The 18440-nt window shown below is 41.8% G+C and overlaps 1 protein-coding gene across 4 annotated transcripts in view; it reads right to left on the bottom strand.

The window, feature by feature from the left end:
- Nucleotides 1-1606: 1606 nt before the first annotated feature.
- Nucleotides 1607-18440, bottom strand: part of CFAP74 (cilia and flagella associated protein 74) — a 36000-nt gene continuing 19166 nt past the window's right edge. For all 4 annotated transcript variants that reach the window (XM_065037364.1, XM_065037362.1, XM_065037365.1 and 1 more), the window contains 18 exons: nt 15944-16072; nt 13347-13434; nt 12963-13136; nt 12494-12627; nt 11652-11928; nt 10578-10685; nt 10083-10213; nt 8933-9067; nt 8452-8561; nt 8035-8090; nt 7204-7323; nt 6800-6952; nt 6376-6505; nt 5677-5831; nt 4742-4880; nt 3831-3958; nt 3205-3339; nt 1607-2165 (listed from right to left, as the gene is read on the bottom strand). In XM_065037364.1, the coding sequence (XP_064893436.1) occupies nt 2052-2165; nt 3205-3339; nt 3831-3958; nt 4742-4880; nt 5677-5831; nt 6376-6505; nt 6800-6952; nt 7204-7323; nt 8035-8090; nt 8452-8561; nt 8933-9067; nt 10083-10213; nt 10578-10685; nt 11652-11928; nt 12494-12627; nt 12963-13136; nt 13347-13434; nt 15944-16072 (2416 nt within the window). In that variant the 3' untranslated portion in view covers nt 1607-2051. The remainder of the gene's footprint in view (nt 2166-3204; nt 3340-3830; nt 3959-4741; nt 4881-5676; nt 5832-6375; nt 6506-6799; nt 6953-7203; nt 7324-8034; nt 8091-8451; nt 8562-8932; nt 9068-10082; nt 10214-10577; nt 10686-11651; nt 11929-12493; nt 12628-12962; nt 13137-13346; nt 13435-15943; nt 16073-18440) is intronic.

Genomic DNA, 18440 nt, shown 5'->3' with positions numbered 1-18440 from the left:
TTCTCTTTGGGCTGGAGTTTAGCTATTTTAAATGGATTGTATGTAGCCCATAGTGTTAAAAAGCTCCCCAACCTCTTTAATAGTTAGGACTTGCTAGAAGTTACAGATTGCAACTGGAGAAGAAACAGGAAAGTTGAGTAAAAACAAATAGCTTTTTGACATACCTGTCAAGGTCCCTTATAACCTCAGAGTTGTGTGCATGGCTGCATGTACATGGTCCTTCAATAATGAGAATGGGACAAAATACAAGGATTTATTTTAATGCAACAGGAGAAGAACATATTTGGACTTGGGTTGCCAGAAGTTTCTTCTGTAAGAAGTATGGAGAAGCTCCAATACACCAGGGGCGGTTATGACATTGGGAGCAACGATGGACACAACAGCTTGGAAGTACCAGGTTTGACAGACCATTCTCCAGATGACATTTGCAACACTTGCTCCATGAAGCTCAAAAACGGTGTTTCAAGGGTCAGTAATGGCACGTGGCACAGTGACTAAAGTACTATCCCACAGCACTGCTCAGGGGCGCAAGACCATTGCTCATTGAGGAAAAGCTGCATTTGTAAATGTGAAGCAATCCCTGAAGTCACTGGATAAGCAGAACATGTATTAATAAGTACAAGTGCCACATACATCTTATTATCTCATTTCCTTTCTGTTTCAGAAGTGACCTCAGCATAGCTTTTAAGGATTATAAAGATCATACATGGATATGAATTGCTTTCCTATTAAAGTAAAACTGCAATAGAGCTAAGTGTATGGTTGCATTTAGATCCAAATTTGAAAGTTTTTTGTTCCCAATAGTTAAAAACCAAAGGATCCTCGCATAATGGATGCCCGCAAATTAACTGCCTGAAATAAACCTTCCACTCCACCATGCAGTGCCCTTCCTTACATTCTGAAAACTTCCTTATCATTAGATAACTGTTAACTGGTTTTAATGATATTTAATCTCCCTTTTGGGGCTACAAGGACTGTAAGAGAATCACCACACAAACGTAATTGTCAACTTCAACCCAGCTGCCGCAGCTGTGCCGGCAGGAATACTCAGTGCCTCTCATGAGCACAGAGCTGTCCCTGGCTGGCACCGCCACCCCCTCCCAGCCCTGCCTCCTCCCGCCACCACTGGCTCTTGCTTCAGCAGCCCGAGTGCTTTAGACTCGAGAGCTAAGTAACTTCACAGCCACTCGATCCATTATTAAATGAGAACAGATCTGAATAGATCAAACATGCTGTCCTTGGAAAAACAAGGAGCCCCTCTTCATCAGCTGTACAAGCTTCCTCTGTAAAAGGAAAGTTAAAATACTGTTTCTTGTGACAGTTGCTGTACTGCTTTTTCCTGCAGTCCAACTAGCTTGACTGCTTCCTGACAGAAGTTATACCTGCAGGAAACTCCAGCTTCCCCTGTAACATGCAGAAATCTACTCTTTGTCAGGATTGAGAGGAAAGCAAATGTAGAAACACAAAGTTCCTGGACAGCCATGATCTAGGGTATGTGTGTAATCACACCCAGTGACTCAGTGAACAGCATGGTCACTATTTTCGCCTTGATCACGTGTCATCAGGAAGATTTCAGAGTGCATTGTAAAAATGACAGCCCAAATGATTTGAAGGAGATTTGAATAAGAAGCTTTATTCAGTCTTAAGAGGGAAAACCCAAGGATTTTCCAAATCTATTAAAATCCATCTGAAACTGGAAAAAGATACATTGTTTGAAACTAACCTACATAGGTGTGAAAAAGCCACTCGTCCTCCTGAGGGAATATGCACCTTTGGAAGACAATGAGATTGACAGCAGATCTATCTACTTGGGCCCTCAATTCTTTCTTCTACCACAAGATTGTCACAGGGTCCGCTTGAAAATAAAACTAGCGGAACCAGAGTTTACATAGGATTTTGTGGGGAAAGAGCAGAAATATTACACGTCACCTTCATTCCCGCTTCTGTCACGTATTTGCAACGATCTCAAAATCTTCCCATGTTTCAGCTGAGATCAAATGATTTCACAGTGATATCAGCCTCCATCTTCCTTTCCATTTAGCTTGGGTCCCTCACTCAGTGGGAGTATATGCAGACACAACTCTTGCCATGAAGAGGACTTGGTAGGATTCATTAATGTCACCTTTTAGGGTCAGGAGAGCTGTCACAAGCAGAGGGTCATCAGCCTATAAAAAAATCCACACATAAAAGCAACCTGTGTTTTTTGTACATAGAACAGAATAGTTGGCGAAGTTCTAAACTACGTATTTTACATCTCCTTGTAAGCTCTAGCTGTGGATTACCTCTCTTCCCACTGTGTTGGCTTTTATATTAATATTTTCACGCACTGCTCATACTGCAGTAAGTAAAGTAGCAATGACTAAGCATTCTATCTCCAGAGTGCTACAGATATCGTCACCACATTACAACCATGACAACTGGGCACAGCAACAGAGTACGCTGCAGGAAGGGTTGGGAAAGAAACGGATCCCGTTAGCCATCAGCTGCGTTAAGTCTTGTGTAACAACCAGCAGTTACCAAGAAGCACGATGTCAACTTGGTACATCATGCCAGGAACTCTACTGCCTTCTTTCTGCATGTGATGGCAGCGATCTTGTAATTTTGTAACAAGTCACTCATTCTGCCATCCCACACAGAGCTCACAACAAAAAGCAGGGGAGTAAGTTCTTTTATTCTCCATGAATGCCCAGGAAGATGAATCAGGAAGGGCAATCACAGCCCTGTAGAGATGCCTGGACCTCACAGCTAGACTCTGTAATACACTTGGTTCTGTGCCAGCAGGACTGCAGGTTTTCCTGCACAGGGGGCATTAAAAAGCTCACTTTGGTGTGAGCAAAGCTGTGGTTTTTACTGAACACCAGCAGCGTTTTGGCCTTTTTTTGCTCTATAGTGCAGCGACCTGTAAGCAGTTATTCAAAGTTCCGTAAGATGCAAGTGACTAACACTTGTTTTCATCACACAGGTGAATGAAGTTTGTGGTGAGGTAGCAAGCCTCCAAACCACACACATTGTTCCTGGCTTTTTTTCTCATATCCGTGTTTATATCAGCCTATACCCCTTTGGTAACTACGTGTGTTCTGTCATGCTAATATGTCAAAGCAGTCTGTACTGCTGACATCTTCAATTGCTCCTACAAGCCGGTGCCAACAGCTGCCACACACACTGCCAGTCTGAGCAGCAAGACGCTCTGCAACTGTGACTTACACAAAAATCAGCAGGTGGCACCCAAGAAACACCGATGCGCTTTACTTGCCCACACTCAACGGTTCCTTTCACAGAGTCGATGGCGAATCCCTTCTGCCGCAGGAGTGGCAGGTTGTCAAAACTGAACTCCACGTTCTGCGAGAGACACACAACACAACACACCCTCGTTACAGCCACTGCTGCTCCCAGCAGTGACTGCGTGAACGGCTGCGTGGCTCAGATGCTGTACGTGGGCCTGTCGCTTGCCAAATTGCTTCTGCCCTTTGAAATTGCAAGTATCCATCTTGCTCATTGCGTCAAGTTCTCACAAAAATACTAAAATAACAGGACCAGACCTGTAATTCAGTTCTGTGCTCAAACTTGTGTATTTCAGAATTAGCGAAGCGAACTGCTAGATTAATTTTGCTGCTGACTTAATATGATAATGATGAATCCTCATATTAACCCCTGAAAAAAATAGTATTTTCAAACAGTGATGCTTTTATCCTGTGAAGTTTATCAGAAACCCTGAAAGCTGTATTTTTTAGTTTAGAGAGTGACTTTTTGACAGAAAGAACTAGTAACCAGTGGTACTCTGTCAGTACGCCTTGCGGTGTCTGACATAAAGCTGCACTTATTTTCTTCACCTTCTTCGAAGCAAACTGAGCTGTCTGGATGGCTCCAACTTTTAGTTCTGTCGTTGCTGGCTCTGCAGGACCCTCTCCATCCATGTACTCCAGAACAAGGAGAATGGACTTCACTGGTCCTTGTAGCTCTAAACAAATATGAAGCAAGTAAACTTGGAGACAGTCAAAACTGAGTGATGATCAGTTTGGAACAAGCACAGATTACACCAGGATAGTTCAAAACAAAGTGATGATGCGGCAGATTCATGAGTTGGCTTAAAGAAGGAGATCCTTCTCACAGAGTTAGTGAAGAGTCCAGCAAAAGGACATTTTGCATCATTTACAACTGCAAACTGTAATTGTTTATCAAGTTTCATGCTCATTTTCTAAGCCCATGGCACATACATTGTGTGTACCATATTCCTCCTTGTGTATGTGCTTGTATTTATTTATAGCTCAGGCACTAGAAGATGCTTATGTACCTTCTCTGGACAGGATCTGTGTTCAGAGACATTAAGGAAGGATAAATCAAACCTCTGAAAGTGCGTCTGTTTCATAACAGTGCAATCAGGAGAGTCCAGGATATGCTATTATATAGGAAATAATTTTATAAACTTTTAATGCAAGTCAGAGAAGTGGCAGAAAGCAAATACATCTGAATACTTCATAGTAATATTAAATTACAATAACTTTTTGCAAGATAAGTTGCAAAGATGAAGATCAGCATTAAGCTACAACTGCATTAAAATTAAGATAAAGTCTTAAGAGAAAGTTTCCTGCTTTTTTTCTGTGTGTGCGTTACAAATACAGGCTGTACCATGATACTTATTTGTTCTGATTCTGGGAAAGTTACTTTTTCTTAAAGGATGAGGAACATGTCCATGTCTTATCACTTGCTGGTTTGCAGTGAACTGTAAGTGGTAGAACTTTACCTTCTTTTAGTGTGTCCTGCGACGACGTGGGTGCTATTACAGCCAGGGACTCGACGGGCACATCAAGAGGAACTCCCCCTTCCACGAACATCGGCCGGTCTCTCGCTGCACCCTTCAGGCGAAGCACATGGGCTGTTTGCTGTGCGGGACAAGAACGTTTCAAAGGCAGGTTACAGCTTAAGAACTGAATACTGACACAACAGCATCAGTGACATAGAAATTATTACATCATCTGCCTATATAAATGCCAAGAGGCCCTGTCCTCTAATTGCCAGAATCCTGCATCTTCCCCTTGTCCTGGTTTAAACCACCTTTCATTCTTGGACAATGTGCCTTAGGAGCGGATTAGACAAACCGTTTATACTGAAGCCACTACAAAAGGCAAAACTTATCTGCCAACAAATTTGGCTAAAGTTTGTGATCTAGGACCAGTCTCCATCTTCAGCGTACTCTGATTTGCATTCTTAACCACAATTCCCAAGGCAGGAGATACAAAACCTGCAAGGAGACAAAGAGCACCTCTGCTCACTCCCGGTTTCTGGGGGTGTCTGCAGTGCCCGCTGACGGTCATTAGCTGGCACTCTTCATTAACTTTTGGTCAGGCTCTTTTGGAAGGCGCACAAGGCCATCTGCTGTGCTGCCAGCCTGTGTCCTGACTTGGACTCCCTCTGAGCTCAACGGCTGCTCTACAGATGGAAACCTCCTTCCTCACGCTGTTCTGAATTAATAAGTGAATATTTAAAACCTGAAAAGCCAGTGGGCCCCAAGCCTGCCATCTCCTACCTACATCAGTCTCAAAGATAGTATTTCTGCCTACAAACACTGTGCACTAGATATAATTACTTGAAACTCCGACTAAACCCCACGCTGTTAAAAATCACTGTAGGTCATATTTAGACTTTGATTTCATAATCCAGGTATCTTGATTGTCTCACCTTGCCAAAGAGCACAAACCGGAGACGGTCAGAATAGTACAGACTTTCATGATCAGGACTGAAAGTAACAGTGAAATCCTGACTCTTCCCAGCAACAATTTCTCCTTCTGTTGGAAAGATGCTGAACACACTTAAGCCGTTATAGTTCTGCGTTCCTGGTAAAAATGAGGATACAAATAAGACAGGAGGACAGGTCCTGTTTACTTCTTCATATATTTTAAACCCATTTAATTTTTGTTGGAACAGCAAATAAATAAGACCTGATATATTTTTTTCAGCAAAACAGGGCGTTAGATGGATTTATCTGGTATTTCTATCTATTTAACACATTCATCTCTAGAGGAACTGAAGTAGCATCACCAAACCCTTCCTACATTCTAAAGTGTTTTTACAGAGATGGACATCCCTAAGTATCATTTTTAATACGCAATTACTGTGTGGTTTATTTAGATTCAAACACTAGTATCTCCTCACTTGTGGATATATGCTAAGGCTGCATAAATTTACAGCTACCCTTACTGAAAGAATTAGTACAGCTCCTACTGGGGAAACAAAATTACGTCTTTAATTTTGGTGATGTGATGCCCCAGGTTTTGACAGTTGCGTAGATCTTACAAAATACAGTAATGCTGTTTCACACTTCATGAGTCTTTAACAAAAGACAAAGATAAAAGAAAAAAACCCACACAACAAATTTACCAACAAACTCTGTTCTTTGCGAAGAAGACATAATAAAGGATGGAATCCTCTGCTGATCTTTGTCCCTTGTCGGTGAAAGCGAATCTAGTTGTATGGAGTACCGCAGGGCCAGCGTGGAAGTGTTCTGTATCTGATGGCATTAATTTACACAACAGCATTTTCATTAAGAAAATTGATTGTCAATATTTTGTGAACTGGCTGAGTTTATTTCACTGCATTACTGCACTACTGTGCACCCAGATGCCACCGAAAACAACATGTTATTGCCACCCATAACGTGCGATGTCAAACCCACCCCACAACACCAGGGACCAGGATCCTTTTGAGTCTTGCAGCAAGTACTATGCTTTGGTTATTGACAAACAAAATCGTGGCCTGTTTCTGAGTCTGTGGGAATTCGCAGTACATGAACCAGTGACGTTACCTTGAATGTGGAAGTCACCTTCTCTCTGGCCATGACATACCCCATATCGAGGACATCTTCCACAGAGCAAACAGTTGACGGCATCACCCCGTGGCCAGTGATGCGCAGGGTGAGGTTGGTTTTTGCCGTCCGGATGTCCAGCATTTCACAAGACTGCCAAGAGGATGCTGCGTTAGCCAATCTGCCGAAGAAAACATCCCCCGCCCCTCCCACAAACGAGCCGTGACTACCCAGCCTCTGGATTTAGTGCACAAAGATCCAAGCGTTGGGAGGGGCTATGCACAGGAAACCAAGTTTTTAATGTTATACAGTCTCATCCCGGTCAGTAATATGTGTAACTACACAGCCCGTTACATCTCACCCTCCCTCCTCTTTCCCTCATTACTGTTGTATCTCTTACTCACCCATTTGTCATCATTTGGACAAAAAGAGATGATGAGGGTTTTATTTTCACCTGGCTCAAGCATTCTGACTGCTCTGACCAACAGGAAGGGACCCCTGGGATTTAGAACTGAGAATCCCAGCTGAAATAGCAACTCAAGGAAAAAAGTTTATAAACAAAGATGGGGGCGAGGGGAAGAATAGATTCTAAGTGTTCAGACCAAAGACACATAAACCAACAATCTATAAGATTTTTCAGAGATTAATAACTAAGAGAAAGGGGCTAATCCAATTAATTTTTTTTCCACAGAATTCAAATAGCTGCAAGATCCTTTTTCCAGTTAATAAGATCTCTATGTAACTCCACTTTCACAATTGCCTGGAATGCGTCATTAATGCCCTAAGATCCAGGACGTGCCTTCTCTATTATCCTACACAGCTCAACCCAGCCAAGCCAGTGTAGTATCCTCTTCTTACAAGGTACTCAGAAATCCAGAGCAGCACTGTGCAGAAATGGAGCTGTTGGCTGTTTTACACGTATGTCATACTGTACAGAAACTGGCTTTGTCGTCGGTACCTTATGCTCTTTAGAAGGCGGTTAAGTGCTTCTCAAGTTTGGCTCTATGCAGATTTTTTTCCAGTTAAAAGGGTAGAACAGAGTTAGTTTTGCAGTAGGTCACCTTGGCTCGTGTGATATATTTTTCACATCACCTCCTGCCTCCCTCTGAAAGATGTGAAAGCCTGAAATCTGCTGCCTCCTTCTTGCTTTAGTGTCCAACAGTTCCTACAGGTTAAGGCTCAAATTAAACAGAAACTGAACAGCAGATTAACTTACATATTCCAAACAAGGATACTTGCAGCTTCTCTGGGGAGATATTTTGTATTGTAACTTGCTTCCTCATGCTGTGGCCTGACAGGAATGCAAACACTTGAATAAGTCACGGTGCTCACTCCTGCACTGCCTTTCCTGATTTACTCATCCCCTACCTGAGCCAAACATTCATTCCATTTCTATGGCTAGTACATTAGGCAAAGCTCACAAAACCACTTTCAGATTTGGCCAGTCACTTGCAGAGCTCCTGATTCCATGGTTTGGGATCAAGTCTGCATTTTACAGCTCCCTCATTTTCCACCTAAGTACCTATTACAGGGCTAATTTCTATATTGACTTTTGAAAATCAGCCAAACAATGTACAGGAAAATGGAAAACTATGCTCAAAGAAACTAAGGTCAGACAGAAAAAATTCAAAACTTGATTTCAAATTTCATACCTACTGTAACATCACCAAAATTGACTGTGTTTTTTCCATTATCTGAAGTGACCACAACACATGGTGCTACAGCCGGACAGTGTAACTCCAAATACAAGGTGTTGTAAGGGCTAGAGAGACAGTAAACAGATATTTGCTCTTGGATCACACAGGAGCAAAAACTACTGTCAGAAATCTGTTCATATCACAGGCTATCAGTAAACTGGTATTACAAAACAGTACATCATTTTTGGTGGCTGACTCCTGTGCACGCCTAAGCGGAAACATGAACTACATCAGGCTTAAGTTTTTCATACAATTATTTAAGCTGCTTTGATATTCACGTGTTTTATTCTTAACCAACTAGTGGGTTGTAAGCATGAGTTTCTACCACTGACCTATGAAGTAATTAAATTCAGAAAACAAATTTCCTCCCCAAATGAATAAATGAAGAGGCCCACCATTCCGCTTTCAGGAATTGCACACAACTAACTGCAAATACCTGCAGCTGAGGTTTTCAGAGCCTTTCTTTTCGTCAGCGTGTCCACTTGCCACAAAGCATGGGATGATGAATTTGTCAAACCTCCCACTGAAATTCCTCATCAGGAAAGCCTGGGCTGCCATATAAGCATCAGAACTAGAAAATCCACAAAGAAGAATCATCTTGGTGAGAAAACAAGAAAAATAAAAATATCAAATAGATATCTACTGCGCTATTTGTGTTGGCTGCTTCTTAGTCATACATTTAAAAACTGAACATAACAGTGAAACCAAGCAACTGCCTTGATGTGCGGTAATGGACCCACCCTACCAAGTGCTTTGCTGTTCTTGCCAAAAGAGAAGAAAAGTTCTTAAGCCAGATAATAGGTGTCATACTGAAGACTGCAAAATCCTCACTATGATTTCCCTATGTTGAATACATTAATTTAATAAAAAATATTTTAGTAAAAAATACCTAACATCCAGTACAGCCAAGTGTCTGGTGTTTAAGCACATATTTGCTTTCAAACACTTCTAAATTCCTCAGATTAGGCAGAAGTGTGGTTCTAAAAGGTTGAACTATATGCTAAAGGAGGGACCTCAACTGCCAGATTTTGCATCTAACTATCCAAATCTCTAGACAGCACAGGCTATAAACGTTAATTCTCCCAGAGGTATTTACATATTGTGAAATGACTATCTACGCATTTCACATTTCCAGGACTGAAGATGACCATGATTAATATGACGGATACGGGCCAGCAGAGGGTTTCCAGCTGGGTTCAAGGTGCGCAGCTCTGTCAACCCCATTTAGAAAAGGTATATTAGCAGCAGTTTCTTTTGGTAACTGAGCTCAGCTTTCTAGTTGCTCTTTAAAATAATGCCCTTGTTGGCTCAGCCGAATTTACCCACACAGCCACGTCTCACGCTTTCTGATGTATTCTTTGAAGTCCTCAATCCCTCTGATGCATAAAGGGATTCTTTGCCTTACATGAGAGGGTACAGCTGTGTGGCTCAAAAGCAGGACTAATTTTGGAAACAGCCTTTGCAACATATTTTGCTATTTCTTCTCTACAGTTTGCTTTCTTGGCTACGTACAGGTTTTAGTAGATTTATTAAACTGCTTATAAAGAATGTTGTCTATGTCGCTCAACGTGCTTTTGCTGACTTACTCAGGCTTTAACTCTTGGGATTTGGGTTGTTCAGAACTGTCTCCATCCCTTACAGGCTGTCTGGAAGACTGCAGTCTGCTAATGGAGCTGTTCGATTTCTTTCTCTCTCTTTTTTCATCTTTCTTGCTTTTCTGCAAATACACAGAGACATTATGCACCAAGGATGATCACCAGTAATCCAATCAAGACACCAGTTTACAAATACACAGTCCCTGGCCCAAGGATACAGAACCAAGGAGGTGCATTTGCAAGGAGATCCTCTAGGAGTGCATTTGAAATTGTTAGCAAGAAATTCAATTATTGCTCAGTGAACAGATTCCACATTAAGTGCAACAGTACAGTCATACTCTCATCCTTTACAGGCAGGTCTTGCATGGACTGTGAGTTTGGGCTCCGTTATTACACACATAATTTTATGATAAAAATACCATCCAGAGAAACAAATATCTGGAAGTACCAGTCCAACAGCATGTGCTGGTTCTTAGCATTCCTTACTTGTATTTCTGCCTCTGTCGCAGCTGCTCTGCAAAGCCTCCGAACTGCCTCTTCTCTGATTAGCTGATCTGACAATGTTGGTCTGAAGGACACTTGAATCAAGCTTTTCTGGGAGCAGGAGAGCATACACAAGAAGGAGAAGCAAAATTCAGCTCTCATACATGTGTTTTACCTACAAAGCTCAATAGGAGCATATACATGACAGCAAAAAATCAACAAACAATTTCTTTTCTCCAAGTGAATAAGATGTTCCTGAGGAGAAGGTCACCTGCCGCTTTTTTGGAAGTCCACTATGTTACAGTGGCAAATATTTTTTATCTTTAGACATTCTTCGAATAAATCACAATGAAAACACTGGGGAAAGAACATTCAGGATGAAAACTCCCATAAAGCATAAGCCAGATTTGATGGTTAACTTCCCACATCCGATTTAAAACATTATTTCAAACAACACAAAACATTCCAGCTATTCTAACAATAATTTACGTTTTGAGCTTCATCTACAAGTGACGGCATTTGTAGGGATGTAGATAATCAAAAGATCTGGCAGAACACTTGACATTTACAGTGAATTGTTGCAGTGACCATGAGATGGTGGAGTTCAGAATCTCATGTGGCAGGAGCAGGATAGCAAGCAGAACTGCAATGAAGATGCTGAAGGGAGTGGAGCATCTCCCGTGTGAGGAAAGGCTGAGGGAGCTGGACAAGAGGAGACTGAGGGGGGACTCATTCATGTTTACAGATATCTAAAGGGTGAGTGTCAGGAGGATGGAGCCAGGCTCTTCTCGGTGACAGCCAGTGACAGGACAAGGGGTAATGGGTTCAAACTGGAACACAAGAGGTTCCACTTAAATTTAGAAGAAACTTCTTCTCAGTGAGGGTGGCAGAGCCTGGCCCAGGCTGCCCAGGGGGGTTGTGGAGTCTCCTTCTCTGCAGACATTCCAACCCGCCTGGACACCTTCCTGTGTAACCTCATCTGGGTGTTCCTGCTCCATGGGGGGATTGCACTGGATGAGCTTTCCAGGTCCCTTCCAACCCCTGACATTCTGGGATTCTGAGATTCTGTGAATTTACCTCCCCAGGCAACACGGTTCCAACAGAAGGCGCAATTGTCACTGGACAGTCTTCTGGCACGTGGAATTCAAATGAAGCGGGTCCAACGGGGGCAACGTCCCCACTGCCAATCCTGGGGACCGCACGAGTGAAGGGGTTGACGCTCACGTGGGAATTCAACACATAGAGTGTTGCTGTAGACACAGCGTTTAAAGCTGTTGCAGCAAACTGAACCAAGGAATGAGACAATTCAAGAGGTGGGTGGACTCCAACTGCTTTGCACGACAGCTTGAATTGTCTAAAAATAAACACATGATAAATTGTCTCAGCATAAAATAGTCTCTTAATCAGCCTGGAAAATAGGGAACTAATCCTGTAGTCCCTATTTAAGCAAAATTTCAAGCCTGCAATGGGAATTTTGCCTAAAGATGAACAATAATACTATCTATTTTTAATGCACAATTGGCTAAAGTCCCTACTTGAATTCTTCCTCTGTGAACTTCTGGAAATACATCCAGTCAAATCAAAGTTTATGCCATCATTATTTTAGTAGCATTAGCTTAACGTATGAAGCATTTAAAAAAAGCCTTCAGTAATTCTGCTGAAAAAGCAAGCGGAACATCGCAGGTTAAGACAACCTGGGGCAAACTTGAAGCTTGGATATGTGACAAGGACACGGTTCAGGTGGGACAGGAAAAGTCATCTCAGCACAGACAGATGTGGAAGTGAAGTGCGATACTAACAGGCATTGAGCAACACCTGTCAGCTGGAGAACCCCTACCTGCCCCACGTTTTGTCCTAGCCTTACTTCTTCAGAGCAGGCAGGGATTTAATTTCTGAATGAGCTCAGTGTTTTAACATACCTGTTAATCTCGGACTTGCAGGTCAGTTCGAAGCTGTACTCTTTTGCCTTGTTAGCTTTAAAGATTATGTCCAGCGTCAGGCTCTCAAGGGGAAGAAGAATTCCAAATCCATCATTGGGCTGAATTTCAACAAACTTCAAAATGGCAGGAGAATAAATAATTGTTATTAAATTAAGAAGTTCTTAGTCATCAAATTATTACTTAAATTAAAATAAGACTTTGCTGGTAAGATAAGAAGATTTGTTACTAAATGTACAAATGTCAGGAAACCAGAAATGTAGTGAGCAGCTTTCATGTGACTCGGTGACTGGTGTCTGACTGACACGCATTTTGCTCATCTCGAAGTAACTTGAAAGGCATCTAATCCATTAACTCAGACTTCAGCAGAATCTCTTCCCCATTGAAACATGTTTCCATAATGAAGTATATTTTGCTACAAGGAGAGGTGTGTGTGGGGATAAGCACATACCTCTGGAAGTCCCACAAATCCAAACTCTTGTGGCAAGATGGATTTGTTTGTGAGCATCACATTTGCCTGCACAGCTTCATAGATCGTGCAGTATCCAAAATTGATTTGTGCTGGACTGATCTCCAAATCAGAAGTAGTAACAATTGCATGGACAGTAAGATTAACTTTTTTAGCCTGAAACAAACGCAAGAGCACAGGATAAAAACCTGTAAATATGCTGACAAGAAGAAACTATCTGTATTATAACTTTAAGCACATTTTATGATTAGCATAGGCCTTCAACTAGTAAAGAACTATCTAAGATTAGGTATCAAGAAGTGAACGTTCACTAAGTTAATTTACAGCTCTTGTCAGTCTGACAACCAGCATAAGAAAGTCACCAACCTTATCCACAAGCAGTATTGTCACTGGAGCTTCCAGAACTCGTGTCTCTGCATTGAAGTAGCTCCCTGCGTCTTCAGGAAGAGAGTGCCTAAAAATATAAAAAATACAGAAGTGTCTGCATCCATTTATTCGTTTTTAAAATGCCATCTAGTCATTTAAATTCCAACACATTTAAAGCTTACTTTAGAATATACGCATGCAGATAGATGCATCTTTGCTGCAACCACGGCACATAACCAACCCAACGCAGGCAATCGTTTCCTTTTGACGCTGATGTCAGTTAATTACCAGCCAGTCTGAGGCAGAACCATTTGTATCACAAAGCACAAAGTGAAACAAACCTGGAGACCAACAGTGTCTGATTATTTACCAGATTAGTAACCTATAAGAAATATGTGGGTTTTCTGTACCTGAAGCATCTTGCTATCACAAGCTGAATTTCAGAGCTTCAAGCCAAGGCAATACAAAAGTTCCGGCACTTTTAGCTCTGCTTGTATATTTATTGGGTCTCACAGCACCGGAGTGAATTTCTTCCTCTTCTCAGGTCTCCACAGTGATAATGTTCCTACCAGTACTGGAATTACGTGCAATTTTTTGTTAAAGAATAGTTAATGAATAATTAGCACCCGCTTGGTCACCATCATGATCTGAAATCCTGGTGTGGTTATTTTGCAAGTCTGAACTGTGACTTTCGAAGGTGATCTTCAAAGGTATTGCTGACTTGTTTAAAGATAGGAACCGGAGTTAAATACAAGGCAGGAATCAAGTATCAGCTTTCACTTTGTCACAGGACATTAGAACAGCAGAAGAAATCAATGGATTACAAAATAATCCAGAGGGGAAAAATTGTAACTGTACATACACAGTGAGGGACTCTAAATTAGCTGTTACGCCTTGGGGAAAAGATACTGAAGTCCTTCAACTAGTGCTCTGAAAACAGCATCTTCATGCTTAAAAGCAATTAAAGAGAAGCATAAAAGACAAATCAGATTTAGACTGCCAGCATCTGCAGGACTAGTTCCAAATGCAGAAAAATTAAAAGACGTGGTATTTGGGAATTCTGACAGTCAGCAGATTAGAGAACTTGCCCTCAAATAAGCAGAAAACGTCTCCTTCAAACACCCAGAAAGTTGTGAGGATTGTAACATCTGATCAAGGCTTTCAGCGCGCACAGAATCCTCAGGAGAGCTTCCCAAGCCTTCAGGCATCTCTCTGTTTGCTTTGTATTGCTGAACGCATCATTTTTTAACTTTTATGTTTCTTGTAATATAGCTGTTAATATAGCTTGCGATACTAAGTCAATGAGGAGGCATTTACAGCAATGTGTCACCAGCTCAGTGCTTCACATCAGCTGGCAGCAAGCTCATCTTTCTCTGTCCCCCACGTGTCAGGCCTTTTAAAACTGACCCATATACTGAAATGGCCAGATACTTATTTTGTGTGTCAGAAATGCCATAATCTTATCAAATCTCCTTTCTGAAGCTTCCCCATTTTTCAAAGGAAGATTAAGGTCCTAAATCCAAGCTATGCTTCTATCCACTCAGTAACAGTGCTTTACAGCGGCTGAAGTTTAGGAACTGAAAGACATCATAATAATGGTTACTGTTGTTGTAATCTGATAGGATTTGAGATGTTGGGAGAACTGTAAATACTTCCAGTTCCTTGAACATTAACCTGGTGAAAATTTCAAAATCAGTGATTAGACTCTCAATCTGGAATCCAGAGGTGCCAAGCACACCAGTGAAAACCCAAATGTGCTTGCATCAAGAGGACTAGATACCCTGTATGGAAAAAGCAGCAGGTTTACAGCAACAACCAGTGCAAAAGCTGCTGGAGTATGTGGCTGCACACCAGAATTAAGATCTATGTAATTTTATTTATATTTGAAAAGAAACATCCTGCTAAATTCTTTAGGATGGCAATGACAAGGTAAATAAAACTAACGCTGGTCAGAAAGAGCTCTTGAATTTAAGTTTTTAAAAACTGGAATTCTTTCTTTCCAACAACTGAGTTACGTTTGTACAGGTAGATGTGTCATGAAATGATGAAGACAAACTTGCTGGGGTAAGACTTTTAGGATCTTAGAAAATATTATATAAAATGCCACATGAAATTTCAGATCAATACATTCATATTTTGGAGAAAAATGTACATGGGAAGGAAAGAGATGAACAGGAAGCCCAACCATTCTTACTTTAATTAGCAAACACAGGAGCTCACGTCCAGAAATTATTTAAGCAGTGATCCATGAAGCAGCCACCTGGCCTAGATACCCTCTGGTGTATGAGAATGGCTCCCCCGCAGCAGCGGGAGCAGCCTACCGGGAACGCAGCCGCTCGCATTGTCACACTGCTGCTGCCACCACGGGGAGACATTTCCTCCCAGGTACCTGATCCAAGTTCATTTCCTCCTGGAGCATCTGGCAACTTGTAAGGGGCAGAGAAGGGGGAGACTAGAGCTGCAGTGACACCAGCAGCGTGAGGTCCAGCCTGCTGCAGGGTGAAGGAAGAAAAAACTGGAACCTGCTCAGGTTTTCCACCGACAGCCTCCTGCAGATATCGTCACAAACGCCGAAAAGGTTCATGTTGGTGGGTTACCTGGGCAGAAACTTCAATTGCACGCTGAAGGATGACTGAGCTTGAACGTAACCTGTTTTCGGAAGCAGCTCCATGTGCTTACTCAATTCTTTGCATACTTCAAATTTCAAACGCAACAAGACTTTCGCTCTGCAAACAGACCAGAGATACTTGAGTGACTTTGAGGCTACCCCGTCATCTCAGCTACATTTGCTCTTGGAGTCTGGTCCCCACAGCCCCCACCTCTGCTTCTCTACTTTAGGATTATAACAATTTCAAGCTTCCTTTGAAAATGATGGACATGTAAAACTGCTACAGCAAAATCACACAGTTGTATTCTCTTTGAAGTATAGAAAACAAGATTTTGGAAGTACTGCAAGTAAACCCAGCTGTATTTCAAGCAATATAGACAGCTGATCAGAACATAATTATCAAAGCACAGCATAGTGGTAAGTCAGGTCAGGGGAAAGTCAAAGCCAAATTATTGTGAAATATCAGCTAATTATTTGTTCCTAACATGCATTCCCACTATCTGAATCAATAGGAATGACTCACATAATGTTTGAGACACCTAATTAGTCCTGGCTGCAACACAGAACCCACTCAAGATGGAAAAGGAGTAGCAGTCTTGTAATGCTGGGTCTGGGTTACGTAATAATTGGAGGTGGGATGCAAATAGGAACCTGTTATTCTGTCTGAGAAACAAAACTGAAGACCCCTCAGTGGGGCCAAGGAGACCCAGATGCTGCTTGACAAGCACTTAATGCCCCACTCAGAAGAATCTAAAGAACGAACCTGAAAGAGCATAATGCACCTAAAACATCAACACGTACCCAGTCTGTGAATCCCATTCATCCTCATCATCATCATAATTCTCAAAACCTTCAATATAAAACTAAGCCTGTATAGGCAGGAAAAAAATCCTCAAACAGGGCAAATGGGATGCTGTCTACACCATAAACACACAGAGCGCTGCTGCTTTTGCATTTCTCCCCAAAACTACAGTGATTTATTTGAAACAATTGTGAATTCACAGATCTCTTGTAACTTCTTCAAGAGCAGAGGTTCCACGGGGTGAGAAGTCACAGCGTGGCTGAGCTGGCTCCGCCAGTTCCTCTGCTAGAACTGCTGATCAGTTTGCCCTGTGGACGGCACATGGGAAGCAAGGGAACATCTCCATGTTTACTGTATTCTGGCCGTGTTATAACACAGCGATAGCCACAGACCATACCCTGCTTTGGAATTTCATGCCTAAGTGCAAAATCGCCAAGCAATTTACAAATATTTCAGCTTGTCATTTTCCCTCTCTTGGACTGGTTTACAAGCTGTCAGTCCAGATGGTCTGCTCTAAATCAACAGCCATGGCATGTGCTGCTGGGAGCCGGCAATGATTTCTGACTGTTGACAGTCTCAGAGAGCTATGTACTACTTCATTAAATCACTGCAGATTATAACCTGCCAAAGAAATTACTTTTCAAAGTGATTTATATTGGACAGGATTCTGAGAAGACACTTTCACCCTTTATGCTGCTTATTTATGCCTCCTGGTTACTGTGTTCTATGTGACCAGAAGACAACAAAACCAAACCAGTATTAACTAACATTTTGCAATTCTAGGGAGCTTGCTGAGCACTTAATGCCAGAGTTATCTAACTAACTGGAAGATTTGATCTCTGCTATAGCCTACCTTTCCCTGGTTTGTCACTATTGCAATTAAAATTCAGCTCCTTGCTAGACTAACACAAGAAATTGTTCTTGTCTGAGAGTAACTTATAGCTATTTTCAGCAGCTTAAATTAGTTCTGTTTGAGAAGTGGTTTGACGCGTACTGTGTAACAATGGGGAACCCTCTTTCTGATACACGCTACAGAAAAATTTCGGTAGCTACTAGAGGAAGAAACTTCTCAGGCACCACAGCCAAATGATGAAATCCGACTAGTTTTGCAGGATAAAAGGTTGTGACGTCGTATTCCTGCACATGCAAGAGTTTGAGTTTCAGCAGAAATGACTGTAAGATAAACACCATTTTTCCTAACTATGTAGAATTGGGTGATAAATCAAAGACTCAATTTGCCAGGTTACTAAGGACAGTATACAAGATATTAAGTGCTCTTAGTTTAGTGAAACACGGCAAGGGATCAGCAGGATTTTTCCCTCAGTTAAGAAGTTTTGCCCTAAGCAATTTGACAGCTTCTATCTTTGGGATCCCCTTGAAATCTTAAGTTTGCATTAGGAGAGTTATTCTGCTTCTATACTTCTAAGTTTTATCCCTGGGTTATCTAGACCAAGTGAAATCACTTACATAACAACTTGTGCTTGTCATATCGGTAAGCTGAATTTCTGAGATAACAGCTTTACTCATTTCTTTCCAACTGTGAAGAATCTCTGCAGTCTGTAATTCTGGTAAGAGGTTTAGGATGGATGCCTGCTACAGAACCAATCTCTCCCCCACCCTCCCACAAACCCACCCCAATCCTATTTAAATAGAAACTAAGAAATGCAAATCGTTAAACTAAGCA

Source organism: Columba livia, chromosome 21 (assembly GCF_036013475.1).
Source record: "Columba livia isolate bColLiv1 breed racing homer chromosome 21, bColLiv1.pat.W.v2, whole genome shotgun sequence".
NCBI lineage: Eukaryota > Metazoa > Chordata > Aves > Columbiformes > Columbidae > Columba > Columba livia.
This window is presented reverse-complemented; position numbering and strand designations above follow the sequence as displayed.